A 21,850-nucleotide genomic window follows, 5' to 3' on the forward strand; every position below is an offset into this window, starting at 1 on the left:
AAATAAAAGGTAAGGAAAGGAAAAGAAAAGAAGAAGATCTAAAATCAATGAGTTAAGCTTCCCCCATAGGAAACTAGAAAGAACTTGAGAGAAAATAATTGCAAAAAGACAAAACCAACAAGAGTATTATTCAAAACGTACAAAATCTTAAAACTCAACAATAACACCAATAACCCAGTTAAAAATGGAGCAAAGGCCGGGCGCGGTGGCTCAAGCCTGTAATCCCAGCACTTTGGGAGGCCGAGACGGGCGGATCACGAGGTCAGGAGATCGAGACCATCCTGGCTAACACGGTGAAACCCCGTCTCTACTAAAAAATATAAAAAATTAGCCGGGCGAGGTGGCGGGCGCCTGTAGTCCCAGCTACTCGGGAGGCTGAGGCAGGAGAATGGCGTGAACCCGGGAGGCGGAGCTTGCAGTGAGCTGAGATCTGGCCACTGCACTCCAGCCTGGGCGACAGAGCGAGACTCCGTCTCAAAAAAAAAAAATGGAGCAAAGACCTTAACAGACACCTCACCAAATAGACTATACAGATGACAAACAGCATGTGAAAAGATGCTCCACATCATTTTTCATCCGAGAAGTGCAAATTAAAATAACAGTGAGATATCACTACACGCTTATAGAATGGTCAAAATCTAAAGCAGTAACATGAATGCTGGTGAGGATGTGGAGCAACAGAAACTTTCATGCAATGCCGGTGGAAATGACTATAAAATAGTACAGCCACTTTGGAATACAATTTGCCAGTTTCTTGCAAAATTAAATATACTCTCACCATATAATACAGTAATTGTGCTCCTTGGTATTTATCCAAAATAGTTGAAAACTTATGTCTACACAAAAACCCAAACTCAGATGTTTATACCAGCTTTATTTATATTTAAATGTTTATTCTTAATTCATTATAAAAACTTAGAACCAACAAAGATGTCCTTCAGTAGGTAAATGAATAAATAAACTGTGGTATATTCAGACAATAGAATACTATTAAGTGCTTAAAAAAATGGTGATCAAGCCATTAAAAGACACAAAGGAAACCTTAAATGCATATTGCTGAGTGATGGAAGCCAGTCTGAAAAGGGTATACACTATGATTCAACTACATGACATTCTGGAGAAGTCAAAACTACTGAGATAATGAAAAGATCAGTGGTTACCAGAGAGTAGGTGGGAGGGAGGAAAGAATAGACAGAGCATGAAAAACCTGTAGGGCAGTGAGCCTACTCTTTATGATACGGAGTAACATACGATAAAGGGCATGACAATGGCGGAAACATGTCCTCATACATTTGTCCAAACCCAAAGAATTTTACAACACTAAGAGTGAACCATAATGTCAACTATGGATGTTGGGTGATAACTTTGTCAATGTAGGGCTCACTACTTGTAAAAAATGCACAACTCTGGTGGAAGATGTTGATAACGGGGGAAGGTCTGCATGTGTGGGGACAGAGAGTATTTGGGAAATCTCTGTACTTTCTCCTCAATTTTTCTGTGAATCTAAAAAATAGGGTATCACCTCTCCCTGCCCACCCACACACACAAAGGAATTACGTGGTTTTGCACATTCTAGTGATACCTGGAACTGTGGATACTACTGTTAAATCTCTATCAAAATGCTGAAACCTAAATGAAAAAAAGCACCCTAAAATACAAGGCCTGTATAGTTCAGTACTACAAAAAATTATTAATAAACTAGGAATAATAATAGTAAAGCAATTTCCTCTAATGATTTATAAATTTCTTTTATTAAATTATCTATGCACACATTATTCATCTGCAAAACTAAACTTTTTCTTTTTACAATATGTGTCTGGTGACTGTACTTCAGAAGTCACTTGTGCCTCTGTAACTTGAAATTGACTCATCTGTAGAGTATTTTGATCAGATCATTTCTGAAACAACCTTTCGTTTTGTTCAAAACCAAAATCGTAGTGTTTCTTTTCCTTTGAATCTCTATGAATTTGCAAAGAATCATAGATTTTATGTTTCTGGTGTTTTGTCCTTACTTCGAATCTAATTGAATACATCAGCAGCATTAGTTGGCTCATTGAGTATTTCAGGACTCTTTCCCTTCTACCAAAAGAAAAGAGAAAGAAACAAAATGACATTATTGGTGGCTGCAGTGAGTCTGCCTGAAAAATACCATGCTTTAACTATTTTGTATTTACCTCAATAAAGCAGGGGCTCTAGTCTGCTGGGGGAAAAAAGAAAACCTTAAAAGAAGTTAGAGGGTGAAAGGAAAAGCAAACATCACCTATAATACAATGGTGATAATTCTAGCAAAATCTTCAGAAACATGGTAAACTGGAAGACAATGGGATAATATATTTAACAAGCTGAAAGAAAACCTGTCAAGCTATAATTCTATAGCAAATAAAATATACTTCAAAAATGAAAGTGAACTATAGACATTTTCAGGTAAATAAAAGCTGAGAGAGGCCATGTGTGGGAGCTCATGCTGGTAATCCTTGCACTATGGGAGGCTAAGGTGGGAGGATCACTTGCACCCAGGAGTTTGAGACCAGCACAAGCAACATAGGGAGTACCTGTTTCAAAAGGAAAAAAAGAAAAGAAAAGAAAGAAAGTAGAGAGAACTTGTTACCAGCACTACAAGAAAAGCTAAAGTAAGTTCTTAGGCTGTTGAGAAATGGTATCATTTCTACAGAAAGTATTAAAAGCAATAGATCTATACATAAAGGGGTATATAAATAAAAGTGTATTTTCATATTCTAATTTCTTTGAAAGGCATCTGTGTTTTTAAAACAAAAAACAACAATGTTGTATTATGGATTTAATCAAATATATAGTAATAATACACATGGCAATAGGAAAAAGGATCGGGAGACAGAGTAATGTGACATACTAATATAACATTATTTGTGAGGTAGTATAATATTAATTCATGTTACACTGTGATTAAAGATGCATATTATAATCCTTAGAGCAACAGATAAATATATAGTAAAAAAAAGATTAATCTAAAAAAAGGCAAGAAAGCAGCATGAAAGGCAAAAAGAACAGAGGAAAACCAATAAAAAACAAAGTTATGCACCATACACAATATTTCTATCAGTGATGAACTGCATATATGACATTGGTCCCATAAGATTGTAAATTTAGTACAACCTAAGTGTACATTATTTGTAAAGTCTACGGTAGTGGACAGTAATGTCCTAGGCCTTCACATTCACTCATTGACGCACCCAGAGCAACTTCCAGTACTGTAAGTTTCACGTGGTAAATGCCCTATATAGATATACCTTTTTTTAATCTTTTATATCATATATTTACTGTATCTTTTCTGTGTTTAGAAACACAAATACTTACCATTATCTTCCCATTGCCTACAGTATTTAATAGAGTGTCATTCTGTACAGGTTTCTAGCATAGGGGCAACCGGCTATACCATATAGCACAGGTGTGTAGTCGGCTGTAGCATCTCGGTTTGCATAAGTACACACTATGATGTTTGCACAATGATGAAATCACATAACTCATTTCTCAGAATGTATCCCACCATTAAGTGACACATGACTATAACAAAATGATAGACTTAAATCCATCAATATCAACAATTGCATTAAATATAATAGTGATAAATGCCTCAGTTAAAGGGCAAAGATTGTTGAAAGAGATAAGAAAAACAAGACCTAACTATGCTGCATACAAGAGATACATTGCAAAATAGAATAACTACAATAAGCTCAAAGTAAAAGAACAGAAAAGATACACCAGCTAAATATTAACCGTAAAATTTTGTAAGTTTTCATTAATGTTGATGTAGACTTCAAAACAGAGTATTACAAAAAAAAAAAAAGAAAAATGTATGTAATTATTTTGATACTTATTCATATTATAATACTTATATTGTCATAAAAGTTAAGAATAAAAGGGCCAATTCATAAAGAAAACATAACAATCTTCAATGTGTATTTCGAGCAATCAAGTGTTGGCCAATCAGGACAATAAGCCAACTGAAAGCAACAATCAAGCCTTTATTTACTTACTATGACACTGCAAGCAGGAGATACCAGTTTACTAGGGGGTAGTTTTTCCCCATGGAATGGTACTGGGCGAGAGTTAACTGAATGCAGTGTAGATGGGAGAATTGTCTCAATGCTAAGGAATCCTAAACAAAAGGCTCTTTCTCGCTTTATGGACCTATGGGCCAGGGGAAAGAAGAGAGGGCAGGTCTTCTAGCAGCGGAAAGATACTGAGTCAAAGTGGAGAAGTGTCTCAACAAAGTCCCCTGGCAAAAGGCCTCTACATGAAGGTGTTGGATTAGGAATGCCAATATGCATATAAGCATGGCTCTCCTAAGAGTCCTAAGTCCTTGACTGCAACTCACTCTAGAAAACTGATGAATTGGCTGTGCACCAAGGTGTGAGGAGGTGATATGGTTTGGATGTTTGTCATCTCCAAATCTCATATTGAAATGTGACTCCCAGTATTGGAGGTGGGGCCTGGTAGGTGGTGTTTGTTTGATGGGGACAAAACTCACATGAATGATTTAGCACCGTCCCCTTGGTAATAAGTGAGTTCTCACTCCATGTTCACACATCTGGTTGTTTAAAAGTGTGTCGTGCCTCCCACCCTGCTCCCACTCTTGCCATGTGATGGGCTTGTTCCTGCTTTGTGCTTTCCCTTTCGACATGATTATAAGCTTCCTGAGGCCCTCACCAGAAGCCAAGCAGATGTTGGTGCCATGCTTGTACAGCCTGCAGAACCATGAGTCAATTAAACTTCTTTTCTTAATAAATGACCCAGCCTCAGATATTTCTTTATAGTGATTCAAGAACAAAATAATACAGGAGAGCAACTTCTCTCCATTAGGCCTGCCAGACAAAGCCTTATAATTATCTTTGGTCAGACACGAAGAATTACAGATAGGAGTTTGATCTGGAAGTCAGACTCCTCAATGAATGAAACATAATAAATTTCAAAGTAAATTCAGTAAAACTAAAATGTATAGAACTAAAAGGAGAAATTGGCATATCATACTTAGAGACTTTACTTTTTTTCTATAGTTAATGGAGCAAATAGATAAAATATATCAGTAAGGGTGTACAGTTGACCCTTGAACAGCATAAGTTTGAACAGCGCAGATCTACTTATATGAGGATTTTCTTCCATCTTTGCCAGACTGAAATAGCAAGATCAATCCCTCCTGTTCCTTGTCCTCCTCAGTCTACCCAATATTAAGGTAATGAGGAGGAAGACCTTTTTGATGATCCACTTAATGAATAGTAAATATGCTTTCTCTTTTTTATAATTTTCTTAATAACATTTCCTATTCTCTAGCTTACTTTATTGTAAGAATACAGCATATTTTTTATATATATATGCAAAATGTTTGTTAATCAACTGTTTATGTTATTGGTAAGGTCTCTGGTCAACAGTAGGCTATCAGTAGTTAAGTTTTGGGGGAATCAAAAGATACATGTCGATTTTCAAATGCATCGGGGTCGGCACCCCTAACCTTTACATTGTTCAAGGATCATCCCTACTTGACCTAATAAACACTTTCAGTACACTATTGCCAAGAACTACAGAATGGATGTTCCTTTAAAGTACTCATGGAACCTGTGCCATAAAATAATTCTTAATAAATTTTAGAAAATAAAATCACACATAATATAGCCTCTGGTCATGCCAGAAATAAATGAGAAAGAGATAACAAAAAGATACCAGAAAATCTTCCATGTATTTGGAAATTTAAAATATACTAAGTAACAATTGATTTAAAGAAAAATCACAAGATAATTAGATAATATTCTGATTTAAAAAATGGTAAAAGCACAATGTATCACAACTTGTGGAGCCTCTTCTACTTCCATCCCTTGGTTCCCAGATCCAGATATTCTAAATACAACCCAAACATATAATGGGAGAAACTAGTTACTGTGCAAAACATACACCACATCCTATAAGATGGCACCCCATACTCCCAACATTGTCTCTCAGATGTTCCTTAAAAATGAGTCCCTATTAGGCCATGATAACTTTGTACAAGGCAGACACTTCTAGATCAGTGTTCCTCAAACTTTTAAAATTATCCCCAAATAAACTTTTAAGATATTTTTTCCTAACCATTATAGTATCTAATTTTTTTTTAACCTCTGTCATTCAAAAGATACCCGGATGGCTAGATAGTAGAAAGGAGAGTTTTATTAGCCATATTGGTTTGCAAGCCAGGAAAAGAAAGTCTTCAGCATAGACCAAAGGTGCTCTGTCTTTGCAGAGGGGAAAGACAGGTTGGGTTATATGCCTGGCAAGGTTTGTACAGTCATAAATATTCAGCGGGTTTGAAGGGAAAGCTATACATATTTATGAGGGGAGCAGAGTATATGCATGATGGCCAAACATCCACATAACATACAGCCGTGTTCACTTTGGGGCCGAGTTTTACCATTAAAATGAGGTGGAATTTGACTCTTTACATCGAAAGGTGAAGTATAGGATGCAAAGAGTTTGTGTGTAGCCTTTATAAGCTGCTGAAACTGGCTTCAGGTCTGCAGTAGCTTATCAGAAGAGAATGCTTATAAGGCTGATCCCCTGTCCAATCAGAAGTTGCAAGGGCCGGGCGTGTGGCGTTCAAGCTCTGTAATCCGCAGGCACTTTGGGTAGGCGAGACGGGCTGATCACGGGAAGTCAGGAAATCGAGAGCATCCCTGGCTAATATGGTGAAACCCTGTGCTCTACTTAAAAGTACAAAACAAAACAAAAAAAAACTAGCTGGGGCGAGAGGCGGGTGGCCTGTAGTCCGCAGCTAGCTCGGGAGGTGAGGCAGGAGAATGGCGTACAAAAACGCCGGGGGGGCGGAGCTTGGGCAGTGAGCTGAGATCCGCCACTGCACTCCCCGCCTGGTGCCGCAGAGCAAGAACTCCGTCTCAAAAAAAAAAAAAAAAAAAAAAAAAGAAAAAAGAGTTGCAGTGGTCTGGGTTGTAAATCAGAGTTAGGATAACTTGCCTGAAAGCTCTTATTGTTAAGGAGGTTGGTGAGTGGTGAGAGTGTGTTTTTTCTTGTAGGAATTTAGAAATGTGTCATGCCAGTCAGACCCTGAATCCTCCTCCCATAGGTTTACTTTGTTTCCTTAATCTTTGGGTCTGTCCTGATTGATAAAAAGGCACCTAACTTGGTCTCTCAGATCACACTCCCTAAAACCAATTTTGCCTTTTAGGGGCAGTATCTCTCCTGTTGATAATGTATGTTCTATATGATATGGTAAAGAATAATACTCATACAAGCTAGTTCCATGGGAATTAATTCCTTGGTACATTTCTTTAGCCATAAAATGTGTGTTCCTTGGTCAGAAGGATATTATATGTTGTACATGATGTCAGTATGGTAAATGAGTCACTCTGTAAGTTCACAGATAGCCATGCTGGCAGAAGCACTGAGGACCGGAAAGGCAAATCTGGAATACACGTCTAGTTCAGTTAGAATAAATTGTTATGTGCTCCAGGATAGAACGCATTGAAAATCACTCCAGAAATTAACCTCACTACTGCAGTCATAACCTTTATAAGAGGCCCAGACTAAACAGTGTGTTGAATGGCTATCAGCTGGTCTCTTTTCTCAATTACTCCACTACTTTCTCAATGGATTTCTATACAAAGTAGTTTTGGTAACAAGTATGGAGGTTATGCATGGAATCGACATCAAAGACTAATGATAATCCGGCTTCCACCACTGCCAAGTGCCCAACGAACAATAGCAAAGGCTAATGTTAAACCCTTGGTAGGGAAACATTCTCTTTCTAGAGATCAGTAATCTGCCTGGTAGGAAATTGATTACAGTGCTCCCACCCAATGAACACTTGTACCTTATTCCTGCTGTCTCCCTTGCCCCCATATGCAAAAGTTGGAATCTCCTTGATTTACATCTATCTTGAGACCCACAAATTCTTGATTGCCTTTTAACCTAACATTTGATTGCACTGTTTACCATGAAAACGTTCCCAAGTATTGAGGGTGACTTTTTAATTCCTGTGCAGAATTCATGACTATTGAGAAGGAAAGAAATAACTTTTACTCTATCTGTATAAAAGAAACAAAGAAGTTGTTTTCTTATACTTCTAAATGCTCATAAAATGGAATAATATAAATTATAAATGAAGTCAATCCTTCTACATCTATAATTGTTCATATCATCAGGAATCTAACTGTATATCCAAAATAATAAGTTTTCAAGCAAAAATATAGTCTATGATTTATAATTATCCTCCTTTTAGGTTTCAGGGGAATTCTTGAGTAATTAATGCCTTTGGAGTCTTAATATCTGTTTTGGAATGCTCAAATTGAAACAAAGTAGAAGAGCAGGACTCAGTCAAATCTAGATTTGGGGACTTAATGATAGTTGGTGAAAACAAGTTGAGTCTGTTTTCCTCATATGGTCTGAGGATAGGTTAGGGTAACCCACATTTACACTGGAGCTTTGCATTTGTTTCCAAGTGATTCAGCTAAACACCATGTAGATTTTCCATTAGGTAATAGAATGTCCTTTCTTAAAATAGCTGTAGCCCAAAAAGCTGTGTCGTGTGAGAATGAAGTCAGAGAATTAATAAGGAGATCTGTACAGAGTACCTTGATCAATTTCTGAGGAGAAATGTATAATAAAGGATGGATCAAGGTCACATTTCCTGATGTCACTGCCTTTGAGGAAGAGTCTGGCAGAACTGGGCCAAAAGTGCCCAAGGGAATTGGGAGTTTGAAGCAATTATCTAAATAATTCAGACAAAAAGGCACACTTGGGCTTTGAAAGTCACCCATATGTGCAGAAGGGGAATCTAAACGTATTGCATCTTGCATCTTGTTAGGAATGTATTAAAGTATCTCTTGGACACACATAGTGATATTGACAAAAGGAGAAGTTTTATCACTGGAAAACTAGCCTCATCTACATTCATCATATTAAATAAATGCTCAGTTTTCTTTCTAGTTTGCCCTATGGATAGTCCTTTCATCCACATAAGAAGTACCAATAGTGTTCTTATATTCTAGTAATTATAATCCAGTATTTCTAAAATGATTTCCTCACTAAGTCTCATGACTTTTAATCTGTAAGAAAAAATATCAGTGTAGCTGATATGGATACAAAATAAAGCAGGACTAGAAAATGAAAGAGCATCACCCATTTAATTCTGGAAAATAAAAAAACTTCACAAGCTATAAAAAAATCATTTTATTCACAGGGTACATTTACAAATTTTCTCCAAGTAAGGGAGGTAGAGAAATTGAAACTTACTGAACCTTCTCACTACCAGCCATAATTACAATGAACACACCAAAGAAAAAGACATGTTTTTACAGCAAACCTCCTCCTATGACATTGCATTTAGATTCGGTGGAAAGAAGCAAGTCAGCAGAACCAACAGAGATAGATACTAATTTTTCTAGTCACACTGTAGAAAGTACCAATTAAAGTTTTCTTTTTTACCTGCAACATTTTATATGAAACTCTACAAAAAGAATTGAAGCACACTGATTTTCTCCACACTTTCTGCCAATGGAGGTTGGTTTTAATAGAAAGAAGCAATTCCATATACTCTTCAAAGGTGATTTCAATTTTATAGTCTAATCTAAATTTTTTCCCCAGAATTATTATATCCATGAACTAGTAGTCAGATTATATTATATGAGAAAAAATAATGTTTAAATTTTTCTTATCTCCAGCCTCAAACTTTGCTCTTGAGAAACAGTTTGCACACATGTGGAATAATATTAAAATGTGCCATAATAGAGTCAAAGAGACCAAAAAGACACCTTTCTTCCCCAGTGCTTTTAGACCAACTATGCTGCACGGTAACTGGAATTCTAGTAATATTTCAGACTTGTTAAAGATTAAGCAGACTTTTTGATGGAGCTGTATTTGTTCTCTTCTCTCTAGTGTCTCTAAGATGTACCCTAGTGGCCATCAGTCATCCTAAATTGTGAATCCTGTATATTAGTTATAAGGGGAGTGTCTATAGGAACCTATCAACAAGAGAGCCCAGCGGTGCTTAAGACTGAATGAAAAGCAGTGACAGTTTGATTCCTTGCTTCTGGTGTTTGCTGGAGAAACAAACATTAATCCTCTTGCAGTTATCACCTAAAGAGCTTCCTTCTAGAAGGTTCTACAACTTCAATAAAGGATATTTACATACTATTATCAGACTTCTCCAAGGCCTATATACTATTGTTCATTTCTATAAAATAGTCACATTTGCTACATTTATAGGACTTCTTGATAATAATGATACAACTTGGAACAGACATGGTTACAACTCTAAAGTGGCAGAGGTACAGGAAGGAAACACATAAGGAAGTAGGGGTCAAGCCAGAAAAAGTTAAGGCACCCTCTGCCACTTCCCACTCCCACTGAATCAGCCATCTCCCTCTTCTCCACAGGTGAAGGGCTTATGTGTGTGTGTTGTATACACTAGAATACAGGGTAGAAAATGCATCTAAGTCAGCTTAAGTAATCTTGGATACAAAAGTCTGTTACTGAAGTAATTGTGGAGACAGGGTTAGAACCTCCTGTTCTAACTCTAGCTATGCATAGCCCACTTTCCAAGGGTGAGGGTCAACGTGACACGTCCTGCTATCACTGCCTCATCATGACAGGAGATCTAAATAATAATCTTATTTGGGGAATATGTGCCAAAGTACAGACAAAAAAAGGCTATGAAAACAGGAGCGTGGGGCCGGGCGCGGTGACTCACGCCTGTAATCCCAGCACTATGGGAGGCTGAGGCGGGCGGATCACCTGAGGTCAGGAGTTTGAGACCAGCCTGACCAACATGGAGAAACCCCGTCTCTGGTAAAAATACGAAATTATCCGGGCGAGGTGGCGCATGCCTGTAATCCCAACTACTCCAGAGGCTGAGGCAGGAGAATCGCTTGAACCTGGGAGGCGAAGGTTGCGGTGAGCCGAGATCACGTCATTGCACTCCAGCCTGGGCAACAAGAGCAAAAAACTCCGTCTCAACAACAACAACAACAACAACAAAATAAAAAAAAAAAAAAAAAAAAAAAAAAAAGAAAAGAAAAGAAAAGAAAAGAAAAGAAAAAGAACTCCCCGGAGAGCACCTCTCGGAAATGGACAGCAAGGGGTGGAGCCTTGAGATTGTCATGGTCCGAGTGGGTAAGCAGGTACCACTCTGTTCTCTCCGTCAGCATCTCGCGATCTGGCTGTCACACTGCTTCCTCTAGCATCTTCTCTCTCTCTCTCTCTCTCTCTCTCTTTGTTTTTTGTAACCAGGGAAAAGCAGGAACACACAGTCCCCCATTACCACAAATTATGCGGGCAACTTTCCTACATTTGGGGAAATCGCAGGGGTCAGCACATCAGGTGTGCAATGGATAAGCCTCACCCAGAGAAAACTATCCATTATTAACCATAACAGCTGGATGACAAGATATTTCCTTTAAAACATTTCAAAAAAGTTCCATTCTTGAGGCTCCCCTCAAGGTCAACAGCCTCTTTCTTGCTTCCTGCTGAACTCTCTTCTGAGATCACTCCCAATCATCCTTTCAAATTAAAACAAGATCTTCTCTCTTTTTTTTTTTCAGTTTGGTTAAACCTTTTTTTATTACAATTTTCTATTTTCCTTACTGTGCAGATAAAATAGACATTAACTGATTCTTAGTTTTCTCTGCCTTGGATTAAATCACATCTCTTAGATGTTTATAGGTATTGTGTGAAGCATATATTTTAAAAATAAACATTAAGAGAAAGTTTAATTACATAGAAGCAGAAAGAGGCAGGATCAATATATTTGGGTATTATTCTATAAAATTCTCAGACAGCTTGGCATCATTGCTTATATCCCACAGCTTCAACAAGAAAAAAATTATGTGAAAGAATTTTAGCACAATATAGAGATCAATAGAAACACAGAAGAGTGACCATAAAATATAATTCCTCTTCTGTGCTTTAAAAAGTTATAGTCATGGGCTTTGACTATCTGGCAAATGCTCACAGGTATGTAAGTCAATTTATAATATGGTATTTATTCCTTATGTATCAGAGACAGAAGAAATCAGAAATGTTGGCACCAGAGAAAGCAAATTAGAGGGAAACAGAAACATGTATTTTTCCTTATTGAAATGGTGAGCAGAGGCTGTGTTATGTTTGAATAAGCTTTTCATTCATGCTCTTGCTTCAATCTCTCACCCCTAAGATGTATGTAAAAAATTCAAAAGACAAGTCTGGGCTGAGGGTAAAGCAGATGGTATCCATTTTCTTATGATAGAAGGGAAAAAATGCTACAACAATTATAGATTCAAGTCTCCTTCCACTTGCAAAATAGAAATTTTGTAGTGCTCAATCCAAATATTGTGGCCTCATATTTAGGAGTTTATAAACAGATGCTCTGGGCTTCAGACTTCCTGTGAGTTAGTCTCTAAGACTTTTAAAGAAGCTATGTAGAAACTGGTGGAATATTTGATATCTCCTTAGCTTCAAGGACCCAGACTATCCATATGAATGAGGGGGAAAAGCTCCACTTTAGAATTGCTGGCAGGGCTGGCAGGGCTATAACTAGGTTGGGGTGATCAGACTCTGCCACAAGACACCCAAATTTAGACAGCACGAGTTTAAGCAAAAACAAAACAGTTTAAGGCAGTGTAAAATTTTGAGGTCCTCAGCGAATTTCCACACTACCTCTCTAGTCACAATGCTACTAGCTCAACTTTGGAGCCAAGGCAGCTCTCCTGGGAAAGGACAGAGACCGATGGTGCTAAAAAGCCAAGGTTTAGGGTAGAGACCACTCTGCCCTTTAACATCCTGAGAGCGTGGGGCTAGGGTCATCTCCTCTTTTCAACTTGCCTCACCCTCCTCCTAGCACATAGTGGAATGAAGTTGCTAGTTATATGTACTGCTGACTTTATTAGAGGCTTTGACCTAGGTTGCAAGTACCTTGAAACTGTTAACCCACTTCTACCACTTCCAGCCCTGATGTGTGCCCAACAAAATTCATATAACCTGAGAGTCGACCTATATGATGGGAAGATAAAGAAAGAAAAAGCATAATATTAGTCTCAGTCCTTATTTCTCCACAAGCTTATCCTCAAGTTCATATAAACATCCTTAATAGCTCTTGATCTTTGGAATTCTACAAACATAGAGCATATATTACCTGGTGCTGGTGGGAAAGTATTCACACAACACACTGAACATTTCCTAAAGTTTTCAGTGGACTGGTAACATTCCCCTCCCCCTTAGGTCCCTCCTGACAAGGATTTGTCAGTGAAAAATTTCACAAAGTCGATATTTCAAACAAAGAAATTAAAACTCTGGATGGCTGACTTTCTATTAATAAAGAAATTAAAAACTGTCTATAATAAAGTTATAAAACTGGAATATATAACTGCTGATGAAAAGAAATGGTATCAATATTGTTTCCATTTTGAATCTTCTATAACACTCTTGTAAAGCCCTTGACTAATCCAAAGATATTTTGGCAAATTTAAAATCCCAGGACTTTTCAGTTATTTTCCATTTCAAGCCATGTTATCCAGATTGCTTCAGGTACAAGTTATATATAGCCTGAGCAATTTTTTTAGCCAAGAGAAAGACATGAGACATCACAAAGCCAAACACAGTATTGTCTGAACATGTGCCATTTGGGATCATTTACTTCCTACCCTTGTGAAGACAGATAAAAGTGAATTGTACAGAAGCAAAATCCAGTGAGCACTTCCTTAACTTCTTACATGAGAATTATGCAGTTGAGATGCACAATTTTGTATAAACTTTTGGCAAAATACTCTATACAAAGCATATGTGTCTGTGAGTCATTGTCCATATAAAAATCTTTCATATAAACATTACTTTACTTTTCTTAATTATGGAATGACTTAATCCTTCACCTATCTTAATTTTACTGAAGTGTGATTAAAATTAAAGAGGCCATCCTTAGTCATGATCTTTGGAATCAATGCAGTTCTCAAATCAAGGCTAACAAAAACTAAAATCTTATCAGGATACTAGTTTTAGCCTCTTCACCCTTCCTTTTGCCCCATGGAGCAGCCAAATTTTTATGACCACACAACTATTTTTTAAATTAGTCTGATGGTACAAAGAGATGCCCCCTCTTGGCAGGTACATCATCAAAAGTGATTAAAGATTTTCTTATTGAATGTCTTCTGAGCTGAATTTTAAGGGTCAGTTATTTCAAAATGTAATTGATCAAATCTGGAAAAGTACCAGGCCCAATTCTGAAGGTCGTAATTTCAGATAAACAAAGAAAGATAGTGGGAGCTTAGAATTGAAGATCTTAATAATAATAGAGTATTCCAGAGCACTCTACAGGATGATTCTAGCAAGGTCCTTACTTAGGAACACATAACACAGTAAGGATAGAGATGCCTGACTTCATGACACAAACACACACACACATACACATACACACACACACTTCTATCTAACCTATTACGGCCAAAAGGCACATGTATGTCATATCTAGTGAGTTGTAATCTACGGTAAGAAAATATTTTCATTAAATTGTAGTCATAGTTTGAATGCTGTGAGGGTGTATGTCTATCTTTAAGTGAAGACAAAGTGGAACAACCAAAATTTCATTTTGGTCTAATCCAGGGTGTCTCAACCTTGGTACTACTGACATCTCAGCCTGGATAACTATTTTGTTGTGAGAGGCTGACTTGTGCATTGTAAGATCTTTAGCAGGATCCCTAACCTCTACTAATTACATGCTATCAGCACCCTCGAGTCATGAAAATAAAAAATGTCTCTGGTCTCCAGACATTGCCAAATGTCACCAGAGGGGGATAAGGAATCATCCCAGCTGAGAAGAACTGGTCTAATCAAACATCACCAGCACTGGCCATTTCTGTTTTGCCCTTCAGAACCCACATGAAATAGTTTCACAAGTTTGTCAACTAAAAATTATATATAAATCTACTGCATAAATATATCCCAGGCATCATAACAAGATGAAAAATTTCCACATAATATTTTTTCCCTTCCTTCCTTCCTTCCTTCTCCTTTTTTTTTTTTTGAGATGGGATCTTGCCCTGTCACCCAGGCTGTAGTGCAGTGGCACGATCTTGGCTCACTGCAACCTCCACTTCATATTTCACAAATATTTTCAGTGGAACTGTGATGTATGGGCTTTATGGAGTCATTAATTACATTTTAACAATTAAAGCACTAATCTGAGTAACACATACTTTATTAACTTTTATATGTGTTTTTGTTCAGGCTTTTACATTTTTAATGGTATACTAGTGAAAATGTGTTCTTTTTTAGGTAACTACTAAATAATAATAGCTCAAAAGAGGAAACATATTCAAAGTTTCACTCAAAGTGAATATTTAACAGTTTCTTCATGGTACATTCTCACGTTTTTGTTGCTGTATAGCAAACCAGTTCTCCAATAGAATCAACACTCTCAAATTCTTAACTTTCTAAGTAACAATATAATCTGCACTATCAACAAATCATATTTTAAATGCTAATTTTTATAATAACCTCAATATTTAATTGCATTTAGAAGTGGTCTACTTTAATGATGTAGAATTTTGCCAAGGGCTTTCTTATGTTGATGTCACGTTAAATTAACCCATCAAAAAATACCAGCCATTATTGTTTACAGAGTAACATGGTATGCTAAGATTTTACTGTTAAAATTAAACTAGAACTTTTTGGTACAATTTACCTAAAATTTGGTGACATTTAAAATAATAAAGAAATTGAGTTCTAGTGTCTCATTTTAGCTTAAGACATTCCAAAGTATGAAGGCAACGAGAGGTTTCCTTTACCCTTCTCTGAAATGTAAACACATTTGGATGCTTGTAATCTGTCAGTAGAGTTTTCTTGCTGTGTATCAAAGCTGGTGTAAAAAGCTAAGTAGTCCTACCTGCTACTAAGGAAATAAATAGCTACTAATTCACATCTTTTTACTTGTACAAACTATACCTTGTGTGACCATGCTCAACACCAAGCCCATTCATGAGATTTTGGGTAAAATCAGGATAAGTAAGACAATTCTGCTCATTCCGGGTAAGCATTTGGGGGTAAGACTTGCATCTCGTGCTGCTGTGGGTATTATGTGCAGCAACCAGTGAGCTTGGTTGTCTTATATCAACATGTAATGGATAGTGCATGACACATTTGTGATTCTCCAACACTGGTTACAAATTTTTGCCATACCAGGTCATATGAGTTCAGCTTTCATAGTTGCACAGAAATGAGCTTTAACTTTGTGTGTGTGTATGTGTATCTACATGTTTGTATATATGCATTCTTGCATGTATGCACACATGTCCTTTATCTTGCAGTGAATATGCCACAGTAGATAGAAAAGGGATTTGTCTTCTGGTCTGTCTTCCACAGAGACTAAGCTTTCCATCATTGTGCTTTACTGCATTTCTGAATATTGAATTACAAAGACAATTATGCCAATTTACAAATAAATAATGCACTTATATTGGTAGTCTTTTGCACTAAAATAAAAATGACAATGCAAACAGGCTTACATAATGCAGACCTAAAATTGGGCTTATGTCCTAAATTCTGAGGAAGGAAAGTGGCTCCTGTTATCCAGACTATGAATCAACACAGTCTAAATTCAATAATGCTTCACATTGTCTCTGTAGAGTTGACAAAAGAGGAAGAAGCAATTCTTACGTAAAATTTTAAAAATAGAGGGGAGCTATAGTTAATACAGACGTGGCTTAACAAATCACAATTATCAGCAGTAACATTTTGCATCTTTATTACTCAGGAAGGGATTTTTTAAATCTACCCACCCACTTCCCCTAAAGAGGGCAAAAATAAATAATAATTTTTTTAAAAACCTACAGTTCTAAAGCCAGTCTTAATAAGACAGGTTCTTATTAATATTATTAAGCCAGTTTGTGTTGACAATCAGCAACACTTTTACCCCAACACTTTCTTTATTCTATATTGATTGATTTCTCAGCCCTAACAACTCAAGTCTGTCTTGTTTTTGAACTGCATCTTCTAGATTTGAACCATGTGCTTTACCAACAGCATTTCACCAGCATTTTACTAGTTGCAAATCTGCCATGTGCTATAAAGTATTTCATAGGATGTTTCATTTCTTATTTGTCCTCCAAGCCAACACTGAAAGTAAAGTTTTGCTTGGATCTTCATCGTTCCTTTCCTGTTTTTCCAAGGGCCCATGCAAACTCATGAAACAACTTGACCATTCCCTCTTGGAGTCACATAGAAAACCTAACAAAAATACCCTGGTTCAGTCCTTTCTTCTTCCATTGTCCCTAGGAAGTGGGCTGGAGTGAGGTATCTTCACATGGGTCCAACTGCATTCTCAGTGCACCGATTTTATGAAGATACCAGAGTTGGAGAAATTCCTCGGGCATGGCATGGAAGCCAGAAAAGGGTAAGACGTTATCATAGTAGTGGTGGCTGATGGGCTGCTCACGCATATTCACAGAGAAGGGCCAGAAGCCATAAATGGCCACCTCTTCACAGAGACCCAGAGCTGCGCTCACCAGAAAAAGTCCTGTGGACAGGCGCTTGGCATGGATTCCTCTACTTTTCCAGAACTTTCCAATGCTACGCAGAAAGTTGGGGTTGGCAAACAGCACTGTTTGATTGGCACCAACATCTGACAGTGTATAATAAACCCGCAAAGATGGCTCTGTTCCTGTCTTCATAGAAAAGGCAGGCATGTAGATGTAACTGTGGTTATAGATTTTCATGTTGTCCACAAATGTCTTTCTGGACCACAGAAGGTTCTGAAACCTATTAAAGAAAAAAAAAAATGGTTCAATTAAACCTAGAGAAAAAGAAACTCACTAAAACCCACTCTGTTGTCTTCTGGTGGCCGTGATACCTCAAATCATCTCAATGAAACACATGAAAAACACTTTATTCGTATTTAAAATCCTCCTTGAACTTATCAATTATCTCTCATCAAATAGCCTGGCTTTTCCCCTGACCCCAACTTCTTAAACACAGTTAACATTCGTTAATGGGGCTCCCTCTGAACTACAATGCATTACACATTTGTTCTCTTCCAGAATGTTTCTGCCTGAAATGTAAAATGGCTTAATTCTCATAAATTCCTAAAGGTTGTTGGCTGGAATTTTGATGAAAGGTACTTAGGCGGTCTAACGTAAGCACAGGAGTGGTTTCTTCATCTGCATATCAAAGGAATCACTTCTAAGATACCTCTTCCCACCGAAATGCTATGATTCTATAAACATTCAGATTCATCAATGCTACAACTATAATATTACATGGAAAAACAAAAGCTTGTTACTATTACAAAATAATGCAGGGAGTTGCCCATATTGCTTGCTCCAAAGAACTCTACTTTCCCATGTTCTTTCAGTTTGGATTACATGAAATTCTAATGCAGTTGTAGAAACAAAGATACAAATAAGTACAATATAATGTTCTAAATACAATGTTCATATTTGTATAAAGTACTATGGAATACAGATGAAAAAAATAATTCTGACTTGAAAGAGGGAGTGTGGCCCAAGAAAGCTACAGAGCCGGAATAACATTTAAATACACTTCTTATAGGGAAGCAACAGAAAGAACAGCAACTAAACTCAAAGAGACACTTTGGTTATAGGCAAGAGTGTACAATATACTGAGGCAATGACAAGGATTCCCTGTCCCTAGAATGTGGGAGGTGCTATTGGCAGGGGCAGTGGCTGAAGACAAGGCACTCTTTGAAAAACCTCTTATTTCTGTTTTGTTTGCTTGAACGTCACTCTGTGGTGATGGGAAATCTTCACAGCAGTGACTGCTTACAGCACTTATGACAACTGTCAGTCTGTGTAAAAAAAAGGTACTCTAATAGACTAGAAGATTACCTTGGAAGGAAGTGGTTGGTAGCCTGGAGACCGGGTAAGAGGTTGCTAAATACTCAAGTTAAAAAAAAAAAAAAAGAAAGAAAGAGAGAGAGAGAAAGAGAGGGAGTGCGAAGGGTCGAGAGAGAGAAAAGCAACAAACTAGACTAGGGCCTTGCAACTTTTAATTCCTTTGACCATGGGAGCTGCCCATCTTGGGTTATGTGCAGGTGGAGCAGCAACATCAAAGCATGAACTGAGCCACAACTAGCAGAGGAAAGTCTGGCCTGACATGTTGGCAGGCTCATCATAATTAGGTGAAATTAAAGTTCTGAATACACAAATCCACAGGATTGTACGTAGAAATCAGTGTTATTTACTCTGCCTGCCCAGAAAGGTATGGTTCTCAAGGCCAGAAGGAAGGGAAATCTCTCAAGTTGTCTTCATATCCTTGATCCAGTAGCCTGCTTTCTTGATCCAGTAGCCTGCTTTGTCGATTTTCCCTGGGCCCTGATACAGAAGTAATAACAGGGTCTTTAGGTAGATTCAGTTTAACTTAGAAGGACCCATGGAAGCACATTCAACCATATCTGGAGCTGGGCCAGCCTCTCTCCCAGGAATACAAATTCCTGCTTCCCAACTTCCAGATGGGCTCTGCTCAGCAATTCTTTTCTTCCTTCCATTGCCCACTAATGTCTTCCACTCTCTTCCTAAAATACTAGTGCTTTCCCAATCATATAGACACACCATGCAGATAACCTCCTACTCCTTTTGAGCCATTGGTTCTCACACTTTAGTTAGAATATCCCAGAGAGTTCACTAATATCATAGCTTCCTGGGTTCTGATGAGAGTGATCCAGGAGCTGAATTTTTGCCCAGTACTCCTGGATAATCTGACACAGTTGGGGCATACTTATTTAGAAGATCAAAGCATCAGTGTAAGCTGTCTGGCTTTCTGCATCCATCCCTCACCATCTTTTTCTTTACATCTTCTAATGACATCCTTACTGCCATTCTAAGAAGTGCTCCATCTTCCCCTCTGTATCTTGAGACAAGGTGTTTCACATATCCTGAAGAACTCATGTTCCAAAGTGGGTCTCTCCTCTTTAAAAAAAAAAATTCAACCTCTCCATCTCGACTGAATTATTTCCTCTGTCTTCTACATATGGTTAGAACTTTCCCCTTCAACTTTACTAAGGTATATTTTACAAATAAAAATCGTGTATATTTAAGGTGTGCAATGTGGTGTTTTGATATACACATACACCATGAAATGATTACAACAAGCAGGTTAGAACTTAAAAAAAACTCTTCTTAATATGTTCACACTGTTCCCAGTGCTACATTCTCGTTCTGTCATTTCACCATCAACCTTCTAGAGCAGTTAGGATACCTCTATTGCTTTCCTTGCTTGCTTCCATTCCCTCCTTATTCCTGTACAGAATGGCTCCCATTTCACAGGGCCCTGCTGGCTGATGGAACTGATCCCTGTCTCTGTAGTGGACTACATACTAGTGGAGAATTACATGCTGCTTCAATAAAGTCAGGATGATTGATTTTGTGTTTCCTGTCTTAAAACCAACTGATTAGTCTTGAAGGGGAGCTTTCCCTCTCTGAGTTTTCACTTTGAAAATGAACACACAGCTTGAATTTACTACAGTCCTAATTTTATTGGCACTGTTATTAGTTTTACCTCTCCCATTCTGTGACAAATGGCATTATTATTTAAGAATTTGATTCAGTTCAATAATTGCTATGGTATACTGAATATGTTTAATAATATCCTGATCAAGAGTTTAATGGGGTTGGTATTGAATTTTATTACATTATCACAAAATTCAGCTGGAATAAGAAAAGAGGGGTGCTCCAGTTTGTCTCTCCAGCCTCAAACTCAGCTACTCCTCATGTCCTCACCCTATGCCCCAGCCATCCCTGTGTGTGTACCTGTCCACAATTTTTATTGCATATATAGATTCATTTTTGCTGATCTAGTCATTGCCCTGGTGAAGTTGTGTCTATAAATCAAGATCCAACTTAAGCTTTCCTTTATTAGGCTTATTCCTTCCTTCCGACTTAAGCTTTCAAAAGTCTTCTTTGAATTCTTGAATAATAATTGCTCATACTCTCTAAGACTATGTACTCCTTGAAAACAAAGGATGAGTCCTATTCATCCTTTAATTTTTATAACCTAGCTCAGAATATTTGTGTATATATGAATAGAAAACTACTAAACAAAAATTTTTAAACATTAAAAGAAATCAGACCAGCCTATGAATTAAGAATAAAAATGAAGTAAGATCAGCCCATGTATTATTAAAATAGAAATGATTAATTTATACTCAATATGAGCATAAAAGGAAAAACAGAAACAAAGTGGAAAGCACAAAAGTGTACCACATTTTACAAAGGAATTGAATATGTGATAATGGGGACAAAACCAATAAGACTTTTCTAATTACTTAATAAACAATATTGAGATAGTTAGCTAACAACTTAGAAATCTGAGAGGGAACAGATTCATACTTCACAAGACAATTACTAAATAATTTTAAGATAAGTAAGATAGATATTTAAAATCTAGCTGGCAAAGCGACTCAAGTCTACAATCCTAGCACTTTAGGCAGCTGAGGTGGGAGGATCACTTGAGGCCAGGAATTCGAGACCAGCCTGGGCAACCATCTCAAATAATTATGAGTTAATATTCAGTAAATATTCAGTAAAATCTATGTTACAAAAAAACTAAAAAAAAATCGAACTTGCCGGGCGCGGTGGCTCAAGCCTGTAATCCCAGCACTTTGGGAGGCCGAGACGGGCGGATCGCGAGGTCAGGAGATCGAGACCATCCTGGCTAACATGGTAAAACCCCGTCTCTACTAAAAAATACAAAAAAAACTAGCTGGGCGAGGTGGCGGACGCCTGTAGTCCCAGCTACTCGGGAGGCTGAGGCAGGAGAATGGCGTAAAACCCGGGAGGCGGAGCTTGCAGTGAGCTGAGATCCAGCCACTGCACTCCAGCCCGGGCGACAGAGCGCGACTCCGTCTCAAAAAAAA

The 21,850-nt window shown here is 37.6% G+C and overlaps 1 protein-coding gene across 2 annotated transcripts in view; it reads right to left on the bottom strand.

Moving 5' to 3' along the window:
- Positions 1–16,357: 16,357 nt before the first annotated feature.
- The window catches only part of ST8SIA1 (ST8 alpha-N-acetyl-neuraminide alpha-2,8-sialyltransferase 1), a 145,787-nt gene continuing 140,294 nt past the window's right edge, over positions 16,358–21,850 (bottom strand). For both annotated transcript variants that reach the window (XM_017890546.1, XM_017890547.1), the window contains one exon: positions 16,358–17,739. In XM_017890546.1, coding sequence (XP_017746035.1) covers positions 17,253–17,739 — 487 coding nt within the window. In that variant the 3' untranslated portion in view covers positions 16,358–17,252. The remainder of the gene's footprint in view (positions 17,740–21,850) is intronic.

Source organism: Rhinopithecus bieti, unplaced genomic scaffold, assembly GCF_001698545.2.
Source record: "Rhinopithecus bieti isolate Rb0 unplaced genomic scaffold, ASM169854v2 scaffold_17971, whole genome shotgun sequence".
NCBI classification, from domain to species: Eukaryota; Metazoa; Chordata; class Mammalia; order Primates; family Cercopithecidae; genus Rhinopithecus; species Rhinopithecus bieti.